Source organism: Ursus americanus, chromosome 12 (genome assembly GCF_024610735.1).
Source record: "Ursus americanus isolate L20-20 chromosome 12, mUrsAme1.1.p, whole genome shotgun sequence".
NCBI lineage: Eukaryota > Metazoa > Chordata > Mammalia > Carnivora > Ursidae > Ursus > Ursus americanus.
Genome location: NC_142138.1, coordinates 59,248,901 through 59,265,537, shown reverse-complemented (window position 1 = coordinate 59,265,537; position 16,637 = coordinate 59,248,901). Strand labels below are relative to the sequence as shown.

Sequence of the window (16,637 nt, the reverse complement as noted above, 5' to 3'; positions counted from 1 at the left end):
GCCCTCGCATTCTCCTGCATGCACTTCTCTACCCCAGATGCTGGAGAAGTTGCTAGCAAACAAAAATAAAGGGAGACTTCTCTCTACTGCTAGAGTCTAGCAAAGAAATTGAACGTTTCGCTGTCACTGCTACTCAAGATTACACGGGACTAACGGAAGCATTAAAAGTGCAAGAAAGCAGAGTTCCGACTGCCAGCTGAGGCAGTGCTGCGACTGTTGAGCCAGGATTACGGAAACAGGGTAGAAATAAAAATAAGAAGACACTTTGTTTTAGTCAAGTTTCTTTTCTGCTGTCCCCCTCCATTCAAGCAAGCGTACTATCCACATAAAACGGAAACAGATCTGGATGAGAGCTAATGAAGCTATCTGGTTCTCATTTCAAACTGCAGTATACTGATGAGCCAGAATAGGAGTACGACTTTTCGGTAACCGTCCAGAGAGGCCTAAGCCTCTCTCCTTGAAAATTTCGGGGAAAGGTTTGAGATTCCTAAAAGACATAATCTTGGGGTGCCTGGGTGGCTCAGTCAGGTAAGCCTCTGTCTTCAGCTCAGGTCAGGATCCCAGGGTCCTGGGATCGAGCTCTGCATCCGGGCTCCCTGCTCACGGGGGAATCTGCTTCTCCCTCTCCCTCTGCCCCTCCCCCCTGCTCGTGCTCTCTAACAAATAAATAAATCTTTCAAAATAAGTAAAAATAAATAAATGATGCTCCCTTTAAAAAAAGATATAATCTCTAGGGTGACAAGTGCAACAACAAAAAAAACCCATTGAGAGGGAAAATGAACACAGTTCTCCTATGTTTCATTTTTTTGTTTTTGTTTTTAGTTCTCCTAGGTTTTAAATTAAACGGCTTATACAAAATAGACCGTAGGACACATAATGACAAAGTAGCTGACCGAATTTCCTTATTTATTAAAGAAGAGATATAAATTTTGCTTGAATTTTTTAAAAAATGACATTAAAACTTGGTTATCTTTCTACTGAATAAAACTGAGAAAAAGGCTGGCTTTCAGGTCATATATTTATTTAAAAAAATAAAATGGATCAACAAAGTTACCACATTATTCTGCATGCTAACAGGATTTCCCAAGCCCATGAGAGATACCATTTCTTGAGCAATAAAAAAATGACTTCCTCAACAATGTAAAGATAGGAAACCTTTCAATCCAAATTCAAGGTCTTTATCACTAAGTCCATCTCACAAGCTAGTGGGATATGTCTGTGCCACAAGCTGAGCTCCTTAAAGAAAGCCTGAGAAGACACTAAACAAAGATGTCACTAAAAGATGATGATTTGTTAAAATTATAAAGCAACCATCTTTTGGCCTGCAAATATTCTACATCAGAAATCTCCACCACTGGGGGTCTGCTCCCCAGGACAGTTTTATTCTGAATCCAGGATAATTACAAACACATGGCAATTTTTCCTGCATGCTTCCTGGGGCCAAACCCTGTATGACAACATGTACAATTACAGGATGGGACTTGAAATTCCCATTCTCATACAGGATAGTTAAGGAGTGTTACCAATAACAAAGAAAAGTTATACGACATTGATTATTATAAATTATATTTGTTCTTATCCACCCCATTTTCCTTAATATGTTCGGATTCTTTCCTGCAGAAAACATGAGTTTCCTCTATAACACCGAGTTAACATCATGAATGATGATTAGAATGAGCTGTAGAGACCTTGATTCTGAAGACATGTATGTGCAGGTGAGACGCAATCTGATTGCAAACACTGACACAGTAGCGGATCAGATCAAAGAAAGAGAAGACCTGGAGGGAGAGAGAGACTGTGAGATTCTCGGGACCTGCTTAGGCCATCCCTCAGCTTCCTGAACGTAAAGAGGAGGGGCTTCTCTGACTTTCTTCCCTTCTTTTCAGGTTTGTCTTCAATTTCATACGATTTAGTAACTTAATTTCCTCACGGATTTTTTCCTTTACACTAAGGATCAACAAACTCTTTCTCGGAGAGACAGTAAGTATTTTAGGCTTTGTCTTCATGTCAACTGCTCAGCTTTGCCACTGTAGCGTAAAAGCAGCCACAGACAATACAGAAATGAAGGGCCACGGCCATGTTCCAATAAAACTTTATTTACAAAAACAGGCCACTGGCCCACAGGATGTAGTTTATCAGCTCCTGCTTTATGGTCAGAAATCTGGAATTTTTGAGCCCTAACAAAGGCAGGACTAATAAGAATAATGCAAAAAATGGCTCAAAGATGAAGCCACAAGGAACTCTTGCCAAGTCCCATAATTGTGGTTTTTTGGCATGCTAAATCATTACAATTACATGATCTATCTTTCAGGACTGGCCCACAGAAACAAGAAACCAAGTGGCTTCCAAATCATGAAATGGGACACAGTACAGTACTTACCAGGGCAATCCAAAGTACAATATATTCATCAATAAAGCTGTTAAAATACTGGTCCAGAAACAAAAGTGCTGGGCCTATGAATGCTGTGTCAAGCAAATGCATTTCACTTTTTGTCATGTGCGCCACCTGCAAATAAAAGAGAAAGTGTGATGAAGGCAATTTCATAATAGAGCAACTGTGAGCTACACAGCAAATCAGTTTTGTGCTCAAATCACAAGTTTTAAGAATCATTTAGCAATACTGAATAAAAAGCTGAGTTTCCAAAACTAAAAAACTGACAAGAAGTATGCGTGAGAGCTACACACCAAAGGGAGAGCCCATGTAGCAAAGCCTCCCAAAAGACGCTTTTCATAAAGAGCCTTAAGTTGAGTGTACAGACTGAGACTGGAGAAGGCAGATAAACTAAAGCACTAAATTAAGCTGCAGTAGAAAGAAGCGTTGCAGAGGTCCACAGAGCTTCTGGTAACGTCAAGCTGTAGCTTCACAGAGGAGAAAAACAGCTCCCGTGTTTATGGAGAACAGCAAACTCTAGCACTGTTCGGGAAGCTGTGGAATGAAAACTAGGGCCATAAAACCAAAATAAGATGAATGTTAAAAACAAAACAAATAAAAACTCTGCTACTTACCACAAGCTTATTAGTGATTTTAGCAGAGACGAAACCGAATGTCAGTATATAGAGACAGGGATGCTTTTCAAAAAGCTGAACTGCCGATTTCTTATAGATCATTGCAGCTAGAGTAATCACCGATCCAATATGGAGAAAAGGAGAGAGGACACTTGTTCCCTGTGCAGAGTAAAGAGAGGGGAGGGATTAACGGCACTCAATGCTGTCAGACACTACATGGATCTGCTGTAAGGCAGATCAGCTCAAACTTTTAAGAACCTCATGGTGCCTGCCAGGCAGCAGTTTCCGTAACTGAACAGCAGAACAGCTAATGAAGAAAGAGCAGCACGGGCTGGTTAGGCACAAACTGAGGATTTTACTTACGTGGCCAGGTTTATTTTACAAAGCAGATCATACTTCTATTTACTTTTAAATTTATTTTTATTTATGTATTTGAGAGAGCACGAGTGGGGAAGGGACAGAGGGAGAGGGAGGGAAAGAATCCCAAGCAGACTCCATGCCAAGTGTGGAGCCGGAAGCGGGGCTCGACCCCAGCACCTCCAGATCACGACCTGAGCTGAAACTAAGAGTCAGGGGCTTGACTGAATGAGCCACCCAGGTGCCCCGATCATACTTTTAAAAATATATTACGTGTTTAAATGTGGATGTGTCTGTGTGCATGCACACAAAAAAATGCATGTAAGCATATAAACATATACATGTATAGATACAACTGAGAAGTTCTGGATATCACTTTTGTTGAAGACTAAGCAGAAACTCTAAATTACCAGGTATTTTATACAATTCAAATGAAAAAGCAACTATGAAACCGAGTCCTGGTATAAACAATTGCTGGAAATCTTAAGATGTACTCACTGCTATCGTTGATCCATTTTTTCCAACACCACCTGTGAAGATTACACGGAAGTAATTTGTACAGGAAAATATGGTCCCTGCTACAGTACAAAGTGCAGGAAAAATTTTCATTTGAATATTCAGCACTGGAATCTTTAATGGGTAGAGAGAGAGAACAATTAAAATATATACACATTAAAATAAGAAAATACAACAAACGTTTGATTCATACTGCCATATACCCTCCATTCCCTCTTTCCATTACGAACAATATAACCAAGAGAAGAGGCTATACAGAAATTAATCTCACTTCTGACACCAACCTTTAAAAAAGTCACTGATCCAACTTTATTAATTTGTGCGACAAGCTAAGGAGAGTTTACCTAATGCATCCCAGATGTCTGGCGACAGTGGAACAGGCTGTCTTCTGGACTTTGTATAAATGAAGTGTACTTTGCCTTTTCCTTTGTACATTTTTGGAACTCTGCCTTTAAATCTGTAGTTTGCTACTAATTGTTATGGGAGAGAAAGTGTGGAGCATAAAAGACTAGAAATATCTGCAACTAGATTTTAAAAATCTGCAAACTAGGGAATGGAAGACGAAGGTTGTACTCAGAAGAGTTCCCAACTCCCAACTGTTAGGATACAAACAGCTTGAAAAAGCAGAGGGTAGCTAAGAAGACAATCATATACAGGGCAAAAAAGACGTCAAGCACATCAAAGCAGGTACAATTGTGCATCCAAAATTTTAACATGTTAAATTTCCTTTTCAGAATAAGCAAATAATGTATTTTTATAGTGTACTGAAAATATGGATTGATTTACCTAAAGTAAAGGGGGCTGAGGGCACTGGGATCATGTATTCAATCTTGCAAGCACAATATCCATCATTTCAAATGAAATACACATGTACTAACTTTTTAAAATCATTTAAGATTTTTCTTCCTTTTTGCACCTCTCATTCAGTTTTTAAGAAGGCTCACATTTTGTCCAATATGGGTTGAAGATAAAGCAACATAAAATGATATATTCTATTAATAGAAACAAAATGAGTATAGGTTCGAAATTCCAGAAGCCCACAGGGTTTAATAGGCAATGAATTCTTACAATGAAAAGATTTAATTAGGGCCGTTTATACTTTTTAGGGATACAATTTCAAAACCAAATAGAAAATGTCACATTTCCTACTTTTTTTGTACATATAAAACCCAAATAAAATTGGTACAGACGTAAATCTTAATGTTTAAATACTCTATTTCTTCAAAACTCTGAAGAACTCAGTTTGTTTACACAACTCTATGACCTCTTGCAAAACTGTAGCTCTAAAAAAAAAATTGTAATCAACTGTTCAAATTTCAAGTTGTACTACGGCAGTGTTTAGTTTTCCAAAATGAAGTAGGTCAACTTAAAAATTAAGCCCAGAACTTTACGGAGCATCCTAAATGGTCTTCTTCCTTCCCTAATTCATTTCTAAACCCTACAGCCCAAATCAAAACTTGTTTACCAAGTTCTCCACAAAAGGAGAGAATCAACAGCACAGATGCTTTGAGCTCCAAGAGATTTTTCTGTTCGAGTTCAGAAAACCAGGGATACTGCAATCTTAATCTGATGCACCTGGCTGAAATTTAATACCCTGGCTAGTTTCCTTTTCCCTCAAGAGACAAAGGACTTGTACGGCAAAGGGGAAATACTATACTCCCTCAGATTTCAAAAGAAGCAAAGCATTAATCCATTACAGGGCCATGCCTATATTAGGGCCAGGGTATCAAATGAGTGCCAACCCTAGCGTAATCTGTGCCACAATGCTACTACAACTGTTAATTAAAATTTGGTGAAAATGCTTTTAGGTAAATGGAAACTGTTGCCTGTTGAAAGAAGAAAGAATAAACAGAAATATTAAAGAAGCCAGGCAAAATTAGTAAATGGCTTGGACCACAAAGTAAGCAAGCAAGCTATAGACTTAGGAGGAAGGTATCATAAACATTCTTAGGACCCTCTCCACTTCCATCATATAGGACAGCTATATACACTAAACCATAAACTCCTGAGGGTAGCATTTTGTTTGCACTGGTTTTTATATTCTCTCTAGAGCCGTGCGTATTCTAAGTGCTCAATATACCCTTGCCAAATGAAGATTAAGATCTCCCTTTCTCTTACTCTCTATGCAGAATTACTGTTATGAGAGAATATGAGGACACATCTTGCCCCCGTATTAAGAAGGAAAAAGGATGTTAGCTACAAAAAAACCTGAGGCAAAGTGAAGGGAAAACTAGAATGAGAGGAATCCCAAGGCTCACCAGGCAATCCCTTAAAACTCAGCACCAACTGAACCACTTATAAAAAGCACTAAAGTTGTTGCCATTTTCACCTCCCACCCAAGATCAAGGAGGGTGGGCACATTCTATCTTTCTCAATCTTTCCCTTTCCCTCCTCCTCTTGGAACTCGTCTAAAGCAACCAATGTGTATCCACTCTACGGAAATAGTAAGAAAGCTATATTGAAAACACCTTCATCAGAGCTCCGGGTCTTTTAGACTAGGGAGAATAAGAACTCCCATGGGTCATGGTGTCTGCTCTACAGCCAGGGGAAAACCCTCCGGATTCATGCTACCACATTATGCATTTAAATAGTTTCAATCCAATGTAATTCATTTTAAATAAGGTTAGAGATAGAAAAGCAATATTAAATTCTCAGATTTACCAGTTTACAATGTTCATGTTTTGGTTCAATAGTTTGAATTAATATAGAATATCAATTATGAATTTGTTAAGACAAGTTTTCTTAGGGACATAATAAAATATTCTTACAGGCTTTGCAAATTTCAGCAGAAATATATCACTTGAGATCAGATACTATTAACTGTCTTCCAAACAATGTGGCAATGACTGTTTATAAATACTTTCAATATAAGTGATTTCCATCAATATTTACTATAACCATGACTACAGTGTCTATGAAGCATTTAAAGAAAATCACCATATCTGAATTAAGTGTAAGCATACTTCTTCAGTCTTTTAGTTTAAGAATGAGACACAAATAAATTACACTACATAGTACATCTTTAGTTCTACCTAAGGAATTCTGAAACTTCACCTGAAGTCTCTCACGACTTGCCTTAACTGGATTCCAGAAGGTGCCTCATGGTTTAGTACCCACTTAATCAACTACTATATTTAAAAGAATCAAACATCAGTGAAAGTAACCATGAGAGGATTACACGTGGGTCACTTTCAAAGTGATGATATTCTCCTTAAAAAAAAAAAAAAAAAAAGAGAGTGATATGACAAAAGACAGTGTCAAGACATTCCAAAAGAATATACTCTTTGGGGGAAGCAATACAGAAAATCAACAATATGGATTGTGTTTTGTGTCCTAAAATGTGTAAACTTGTGCACGGACTTTTGTGCATGAAAATAATTTCTTTCCTTAAAAAACAAAACAAAAAACAAAAAAACTCCACAAAAAAAAAAAAAACAACCAAAACCAACACAACTCGGGGCGCCTGGGTGGCACAGCGGTTAAGCGTCTGCCTTCGGCTCAGGGCGTGATCCCGGCGTTATGGGATCGAGCCCCACATCAGGCTCCTCCGCTATGAGCCTGCTTCTTCCTCTCCCACTCCCCCTGCTTGTGTTCCCTCTCTCACTGGCTGTCTCTATCTCTGTCGAATAAATAAATAAAATCTTAAAAAAAAAAAAAAAAAAAAAACCAACACAACTCATTACAGACTTTGGTAAAAACCCACCCTCTCTGAAGAAAAAAAAAAGCAGCAGCAAGAAATGGGTAATCCATAAGCAGCAGATATAAATCACTTATCTTTCTCAGAGTCCATAGTCTCTCATGCTTCACTGAGGGCTTAGGGGAGGGGGTGGGGGAATGGGATAGACTGGTGATGGGTAGTAAGGAGGGCACGTATTGCATGGTGCACTGGGTGCTATACACAACTAATGAATCATCGAACTTTACATCAGAAACCAGGGATGTACTGTATGGTGACTAACATATAATAAAAAAAACATTAAAATAAAAAAAAATTAAAAAAACAAACATTACTTACACTATTCACAAAAAAATAAATAAATCACTTATCTTTGCAAAACACCTGATCTTCTGGAATCAGCTTTATGAAGACATTTGTACTGTTTTTGTTTGTTACCATAAATTTGCTTCCTATCTATCAATAAAAGCCTTTTAACGACGATTTGGAAAGCAATTTCCATTTTACGCCGTCAACTTCAAAAGAGATGAAAATTTCATATCTGGGCCCTAAACAGGTAACTTTTCTCCATTTTGGCACACAAAGGAAGAGTATTACATGTAATCTTTCCTAAACAAACATAATGCAATTTGGAACACCATGTTCAGTGATGAATATGGGCCAAGTAAAAAGAAAAAAATATAGTGGTCTGAGGTCAATTGTGGGAATCTGTACTGGGAATTACTCAAAGAATACACAATATTTCTTTGAGCCTCCAAATATCACCAGAGAAGTCAGACCCTTCCCTTTCAGTTTAATGATGGTAACAGTAGGGCCCGTAACACTAAGACAAAGGCCTGGGAATCCGTTTCCCTATTGTAACCTAGCCTCACTGCTACTGGACCTGGATTGCTGGGCCTGGGGATTTTCAGTCTTGGATCTGAGAGTTCCTAAGGTAACTTTTTAAAATATGTAATAAAAAAGGATGATTATATTATCTTAATTATCAATAAAGGACAAAATATTTGATCCTTTTAAAAGAAAAAAAAATCACTTCATTAAGTATATGTATATAAATCCTAGTAAAAACAGTAACAAGAGTACCTGAAGCAAATTCACTGCCAGGCACCACCTAAAAAAATAAGGATATATAGGGGCTCAGTCAGTTAAGTGCCCAATCCTTGATTTTGGCTCAGGTCATGATCCCAGGGTCGTGAGATCGAACCCTGAGTTGAGTTCTGTGCTGGGTGTACAGCCTGCTTGGGACTCTCTCTCCATCTGTATCCCCCCATCACCCCCCCACCCCACTTAGTGCATTTGCATGAGTGCTCTCTGCCCACTCTACTCTAAAAAAAAATAAAATAAAATAAAAAAAAGATCCTCCCTCTCCCTCTGCCCCTTCCCCCTCGCTCTTGCACTCTCTCTCTCTTAAAAAAGGATGTATGTATAGCCTATAACTTCATTTGCAATAATGCTTTATGTATTTCCATATGGATAAGGATGATCAGGTATATATACCCAATGCTGACTTGTTTTCCAATGATCGAGCCAGAAATCAGTTTTTTGGTTACTGGTATGACAAAACTTTATAGGTAATTTATATATGTTTAAGATAAGATACTTAAAAAAAGTTTGGAAGAGGGGAGATTTTGGTATAAAACACAAAGCTATGAACATAATAATCAACATAGTTGAGAGATACAAAAAATTTAAGTCAACATACAATTTACCTTAGAACAACACAAGGATTAGGAGTGCCCACCCCACCCCCCAGCTCCATGCAGTTGAAAATCTGCACATAACTTTTGACTCCCTGCAAAACTGAACTACTAATAGCATACTACTGACCAGAAGCCTTACTGATAACAATTAACACATATTTTGTATATGGATTATATACTGTATTCTTACAGTAAAGGATGTTAAAGAAAATGATATTAAGAAAATCGTAAGGAAAACACATTTATTGAACTGCATAAAAAATTTTTTTTGCATATAAGTGGGCCCTCACAGTTCAAACCTGTGTTGTTCAGGGGTCAACTGTATATATAAAAATAACTATATTTAACCTACTGGAAAGTAAAAGTAATAAAATTCTCTCTATATCTATGTATTTCTCTATGCATCTATGTCCATATATCTATCCATAGAGCTCAGATTTCACTAGAATGTATCTCAGATTTCACTAAAGACCCTACTGGCTTTTGAGGCTATGTGTAGGAAAGATGTGAATTTGAACATAACTGGATAGTTTCAGAATTTTCCTGGTTGACTATGGATCATTTTTATTCCTCTAACTCCTCCTTCCTCACAACCCTACCCCTCTCAACAAAAGGCATTAAACAATTTCTGGTGATGAATACTCAGGGAAGTATGTCAATTACACCTCCTCAAGTAGCTAATTTACCATCATCAAGTGAATTAAGTATGGGAAAGATCTCGTTCAGTCAATTTCCCTTATACCTTAAAATCCACCTGATTTTTTAAGAATCGTTTGTTCAGGAGTAGTACGTATTTGGTGAGATCACACCAAATGAACTGTAAATTCTGAAGCAGTGGTGGTAGTGGTCAGCAGTTAATGGGACCGGGGATTACAAACTACCGTGACTCAAATCTGGAAGGAGAAATCAGAACTGTAAGAGCAGCTTGCACTGATACTGTACTTGATACACACTGTTCTAGATGCTTTACATGTATTACTCATTTAACAAAAAAGAACAGCCCTGTGAAATAAGTACTGGGATTGTCCTCATTTTACAGAGGAGGAAACTCAGCCACAGAGAGTGCGGAATAACAGATGGTGTACACGTAATAGGCAGCGGAGCCTGGATCGAACTCACGCAGTCTGGTTCCTAAGTCTTGGCCCACATATTATAAAAATTATGTCCCCTCTTTTAAAAATTTGTGGAAAAAAAAATTCGTGTTTATAGGTTAGGTTGAAAATCATGGTCCTGGCTTGTTAAAACAATTCCATAACACCGATTTCAATAAACATTTGCTCTGTTTGGGGGCTAGTTCACTGACTACCTCAAACTGTGATTCAGCTTTAAGCACATGATAGAAAAACTAGTAGAAAGAGAAAAAAAGTCTCATCTTGTCATTGGCTAACTTGCTATATACTACCTGCTGTTTCCTCAGATGTAAAATGGGATGACAAATAATAATTCAAGTAGCCTTCAAAAACAATCGCCCTGGAATGGACCTAATGCCAAGTAGTAAAATTCACCAGGCCCTAAAGAGAAGTTTGTGGACTACCATTGCTGTGGTTTTTCATTTTCATGAAGAATAAAATAATTTTACATATCACCCTTTAACTGGATTATCCTATATTAGAAAACACAAGCAAAAGACAACATGCATTACATGGGATACACAATGTGAACAAAGTTACCATAGATTGCCAAAAAGGTGGTCCTCCAATCACTGCCAGCAAATGCATGATTATTATGAAGATTTGCACTTCAGTCACATCAATTCTGATTAGGTACAAAAAGCCAAAAAAGCAGAATTACTCAAAACAATTTCAAGTTAATTACTTTGCAAGCTTAGCAGCATTCCTCTATCATGCACAATAGAAAAAAATCTCAAATATTGAGGAGAGGGGAAAAGGAGGTGTCAAAAATTTGTTATGAGCAAAATCAAATAAAATCCAGAGGCTTTTAATTGAATTTGATGAATTTCACAGAGCAATAAAAACCCCTCCTTTCCATAGGAAATTTGTGACTCATTGAAGTTGGACTGAAACTATAGCTTAACCTTTCCCACCAAAAAATAAAAACAAAAAACAAGAAAAAGAAAAAAGGAGATGGGGCAGGGTATCTGTGTATTAAAATTTTGACTGTCAAGCAGAGAGGACTGCGTTGTACGGTTATATAATATGAAATCTTGAAATTTATAGTGCTTTGTAATATCATGTGGAGGAAATGGTAAGTTTTTACTAAAGTAATATAAATCACTGAGATCTTACAAAACTTACTGCCCTTTAGTTATATTCATTTAATGCCTTCCATGGTAGGGGGTTTGAAAAAAAAATCCACTCAATTGTCAATCAAATTCTTATGCTTATTAGGTCAACTATGCTAAATTTCTGGAAAGAAGAACTGAAAGCAGCCAAGAATTAGTTTTGAGGTTGCTGAAAATGATCTTATAGTCAAGAAAAGACAAACCTGGTACACAAAAAGGGCAGTAGAAATTAGAAGTCTGAAAGTCTGAAAAAAAAGAATATGGACAAAAAGACTGAGGAGCAAAGCACAAACTGGTATTCCTTTCCTTCTATAGACTAGCACTTTGTATAATCTTGAGATCAGATTATTGGATCCAAAATTAAAATTCTCAGAATTTATCCCAGCGATATGGTTCACAAAATGTTTGCCGAAGGTTATTACAGCATTATTTATAACAGAAAAAAATTTTAAAACAGCCCTCAGTGAGGGAGTAGTTACAGAAATTCTGGCACTTCTATACAATGGAATATTTGGTAATTTTTAAAAAAAGGAGTGGGCAGCTCCCTACATAGTGATATTGAAAAATATCAAAGATATATTAGGTGAAAAGGAATGTTGCAGAGTGTATAAATGCTATTTTTTTGCGTAAAAAAGAAGAAAAATAATATTCTGTCTTTATTTTTGCCAGTAATTACATAACAAATTTCTGGAAGGATACATTACAAATTAAGAACAGTAGTTACCTATTGGAGAGGACAGTGTGGGAATGGACAGCTGGGAGATGAGGATGGGAAGGAGACCATACACTGCATACCTTTTTTTATAATGTTAGTTTTAAACAAAGTGAATAATTTATCTATTAAGAAGGTAAATTTTTTTAAAAAATTAGTCTAAGAAAAATAGATACCAACAGTAAGGGGATTCAATTCTCAGAGTAGAATGGAGCCCCCATTTCTAAAATTGACACTTAAAACATATAATGTGAGCTAGATATGTAAGCTTTCATTCCCATAATAACTAAGTTGAAACCAGTCTCTCACAACTAAAAAAACTGAGCTTTGTTTGCTCAAGAATGTTTTTTGAACAGAAGCTTATTAAGTTGCAAACATATAGTGATGTAGTTATCTTTAAATACACATTTATTGGGTAAAAAAATGGACTGAATTAGGCTAAAAAGAATCCGTAGCGCTGACCTGATGAGTGGTGCTGCCAATAAAGGGTATTACACTCAGTAGCAGATTCAGGAGACTAAGCAGGTGTCAAAGATGATCGACTCTGTCTTGGGTGGAGGAGGGTAGACATCTTACAACATTGTGCTGGATATATGGAAGTAGCCTTTTGGGAGGGGAAGGGCCAGAAGTATAGAATTACAAAATAAAAATGGAGGGAACCTCATGCAATTAATCTTTGTACCTCAGATGAATGTAAAAGAGAATAGGAAACATGAAAGATCTTTATAAAGCCCCAAAATGGGACTTCTAGGTAAAGTTTTATGGATTAACTTGTTTGGAAATTTTGGAAGACAGAATTTTCTAAACCATTCAGATACTGTCATTGTACTTAGATCAACAATGCCTTAATGTTAGGAGGGAGAGCCCGGGAAAACTTACTTACCAGTTGTAGGTAGTTAAGAATATTTTTTCCTGTTTGCTCATCTGATTTAGAGGAATACTCAGTACTCCTGGATGAGCCCCTCCTGCTCTGAATCATGAGAACTGCCTATCACCACTCCTGGAGGTGTGGCTCTAATCTTGACTGTCAATGAAAAAGGGTGCAGTAAGAGGCAATCCCCAGAGACAGGAACTAAGCAAGCTAAGAGGACAGGTGGCAGAAGCTATTAACAATGAACAAAAGAGTCAACGATTCTATTTAGGAAAGAGCTCGTTATGTGGCATTCATCTTCCCACCTTTCCACTAAGAAGTCTCTTAGTATGGGCTGAATTTATTGTAACATGTATTAGGACAGGGCTCATTTCACTCCCTTCGGCTGGGGAGGAAAGAGTTATCCAGAAGGAAGAATGTTACATAAAGGCAGGAATCTGGCATTTCTGTAGTCATTTCCTTATTATTATTTTCAAAATAATAACATGGGTGCTAAAATTCCCAAATGTTGGGACTTCTCAAAAAAACAAAACACAAAATCATCCTTCATAACTACACCAAAAATAAGCCCTCCAAGATACAAAGAACGTACGGTGAAAGAGCATCCAAACACCAGACTCATTCTTTCTTAAAGACATATGGGAAAACAAATCTCTTCTCTACAGCATTAGATTTCCACAGCCTAAAAGTTTCAGAGGGGGGAAATTCGATGATAATACACTTAATTTTCTGTAACCATGAAGGTATCTGAATATCCTGAATAGTAAGTATTGCTTTAAATAATTTCCCATTTCTACTTTATTTTAGTATAGGTTGTCAAAGTACAAAAGGAACTTCCCCAATTGCTATGTAAAATCCACTTAAACTACTACAACAAGCCAGCAATAAACAATATTCTGATGGCTGCCACAGAAGACAAATGGAAAGAAGCAAACCAGTTGTGGAGACTAAGCTCCCTCATTCTTCTGATGGGGAGGCTCTAACGTGGCACTCAAAATAACTTTGAATATTCATAATAAATCTCCTGGGTCCATCACTCCTAACAACATCTCAACGGTCTAGTGAGTAAGAGGTAAAGAGATCAAGGTATCTTAAACGAGTATGAGTAATTTTAACTTCCAAACAGGGAACAGAAACTCTCTCTAGTTGGAGTGAAGAACTCACGGGGCCTTCATCACAACAGAAAGGCAGCCTAGGTCAGTTATTATATCAGAATTACAGGCTTAAAATGTGACTCAGGAGTGTAACAACCCCAAAGTACCTAAGTTAACTAATTATGAAGAAAATTTCTATTTTGAGTTTCATTTTTATTTTTCAACATTCAGCGAAATACCTATCAAATGCATTTGGTTTGAATTCCAAGACTCAGGAATAACTGAGGGATGTGAAGGGATTTAACTGACATTCTGTGGAAGTTGGTAAACATGTTAATCATCTCTTCCCAGAATGTTTTATGTCTTTCCACTCTAATATCAGAAATAAGACAAGTTAATCCATTTTTCCTGTACATGTAACATACGCAAAGATATATTTGCAGCTAATTTGTAAACATAATTTGTTAGACCACGCATAGTAAATGTAATTGTGTTATAATGTGGGTTGGCTATTAGCTTGGTTAACACAGAATATGCACTAGGGCTAAATTCACAATGTCAAAAAACCCCAGATTTATACAACTTGACTTGTGAGCTATTTATTATTTAAAAAGAATTTTGTTTGAAAAGATATCAACTGAGGGTGTCTGGAATCCTATTCAAGAATTAGATTGCCATTAACTACAGATTCACAATTATCTATAAATGGATCTAAAGTTCTAGGGAACTTATACATAACGAGAACACTTATTAAACCAGAAATACCATGGCTGGGGTGAAATCTTGGTAGACTGCAATGAAGATTGGTCTAGAAATTGATCATACTGCCTTCTAATATTTTACTTTCTACCCTTGGTAAGGGACAAACTGGGCATGGCAAGGTCAATGTTAAGTAACATTAGCCAGACAGGTGAATGATAACTATATTTTAAAATCAAGTGGTACATATAGAGAAAGCCTAAGCACCTATTTTTTAGATAAGCTGAATTATTTTAAACCATATTGTCTACCACATGAATGACTACAGGGATCTTCTGATTATCTGAGAAGACTAAAAAATACAAACGACAGCAACCCATCCAGTGACTTTTGAGTAGGAAGACAAAAACAGCCAAAGGCTAAAACATAATAAGTCCTCTGAGAGGAACTAAAGTTCAGGTCTCACATTTAAGGGGAAAGCAAACACTTACACCCTTGGAAACAGAAGCATTAGGAGAGTCCTCTCACCTCATTTAGTAATAACGTTGATGGAGTTAAATGAAGGGATCATGGACCTATGCTTCCTCTCAAACTGGCACAATCAATTCTGGAGGAAATCTGGAAACTGTTGGGAACTACTAACACAGGTCTTAAAATTAATACAATAATAGTGGTAACAAACATCATACACCAGGTGCTATAGTTAGCACATTACATTTTGAGTCTTTTAATCTTCAAACTATCCTAGGAGGTAGGAACTATTGCCACCATTTTATAGATGAGGAAATTCAGTCAGAGAGGTTAATTGACTTTTCTAAGGTTACAGAGATAATACATGGCAGAGCCTTGAAAGAAACTGGAAGTGTTGTACCTACACAGTGCTAAAACTCTTTAGTTTACTGATCAACAGGGGTAAAATCTGTCCTAAGTTTTTAACTTTTTATCACTAAGGAGCCCACACAGGATGATGCTTCTTGTATTCTAAAACAACTTTCCTTAAAATGGTAGAAAACAACAGGCAATAGAATAGGAAGTTTAGACGCTAATAAATTAACTGGAAACAAAATATAGTGAACAACTATTTCTTAAGCTTATTTTCTCCCTGAACTTTGTTAAAAAAAAAAAAAAAAGAAAAAAGAAAGAAAAGAAAAGAAAAACCCACAAAGAAACATATGACAGTCTCATTTCAATGATCAAATCAGTTAAAGCAACAAATATTGAGAACAAAAGAAAATCTCTGCAAGTTAGCAACTGGTAAAATAATGTATTTCCAAAAGATTTTTCAGGATATTAAAATTAAAATGCATTAGTTTCTAGAAACATTTTAATAGGAAAGGCTCTATAAATACAGATACTCTGTCATCATAAACAAGGTGAAAGTAATACAGTTAATATTCTATTTTCACTACGAACACTGGGAAAAAAGAACTTCAGTGAGTGTAACTAATAATAATCATAAATAAGCCATCAAAAACTATAAATCAAAACAACTGCTGTGAGCAGAAAGTTCCAGGTCTTGAAGAAAGTACCAGAAGACAGGTTATGGGTAGAGGGGTGCTAAACAATGACACATTCTGAACTAATGCACATTATTCTACCCTAGGAAGGACTCCCACAAGTAATTGTGCAAATACACTGCAAATTCAAATGAAAATGGCTTTGGTTTTACTTTTAAATCATGCCTATAGTACTTCTCAGTATTTTCCAAATTCTAAGCTTATTTTGAAAAAAAGATGTAGACTATCCCTATTAATCTGTCCCCGA

At 36.7% G+C, this 16,637-nt stretch overlaps 1 protein-coding gene across 7 annotated transcripts in view; it reads right to left on the bottom strand.

The window, feature by feature from the left end:
* Positions 1–1,000: 1,000 nt before the first annotated feature.
* CEPT1 (choline/ethanolamine phosphotransferase 1) overlaps positions 1,001–16,637 on the bottom strand; it is a 37,097-nt gene continuing 21,460 nt past the window's right edge. For 6 of the 7 annotated variants that reach the window (XM_045801524.2, XM_087866164.1, XM_045801521.2 and 3 more), the window contains 5 exons: positions 10,926–11,010; positions 3,862–3,993; positions 3,007–3,165; positions 2,381–2,506; positions 1,001–1,778 (listed from right to left, as the gene is read on the bottom strand). In XM_045801524.2, coding sequence (XP_045657480.2) covers positions 1,656–1,778; positions 2,381–2,506; positions 3,007–3,165; positions 3,862–3,993; positions 10,926–11,010 — 625 coding nt within the window. In that variant the 3' untranslated portion in view covers positions 1,001–1,655. The remainder of the gene's footprint in view (positions 1,779–2,380; positions 2,507–3,006; positions 3,166–3,861; positions 3,994–10,925; positions 11,011–16,637) is intronic. The other variant, XM_045801522.2, reaches the window with a different exon arrangement.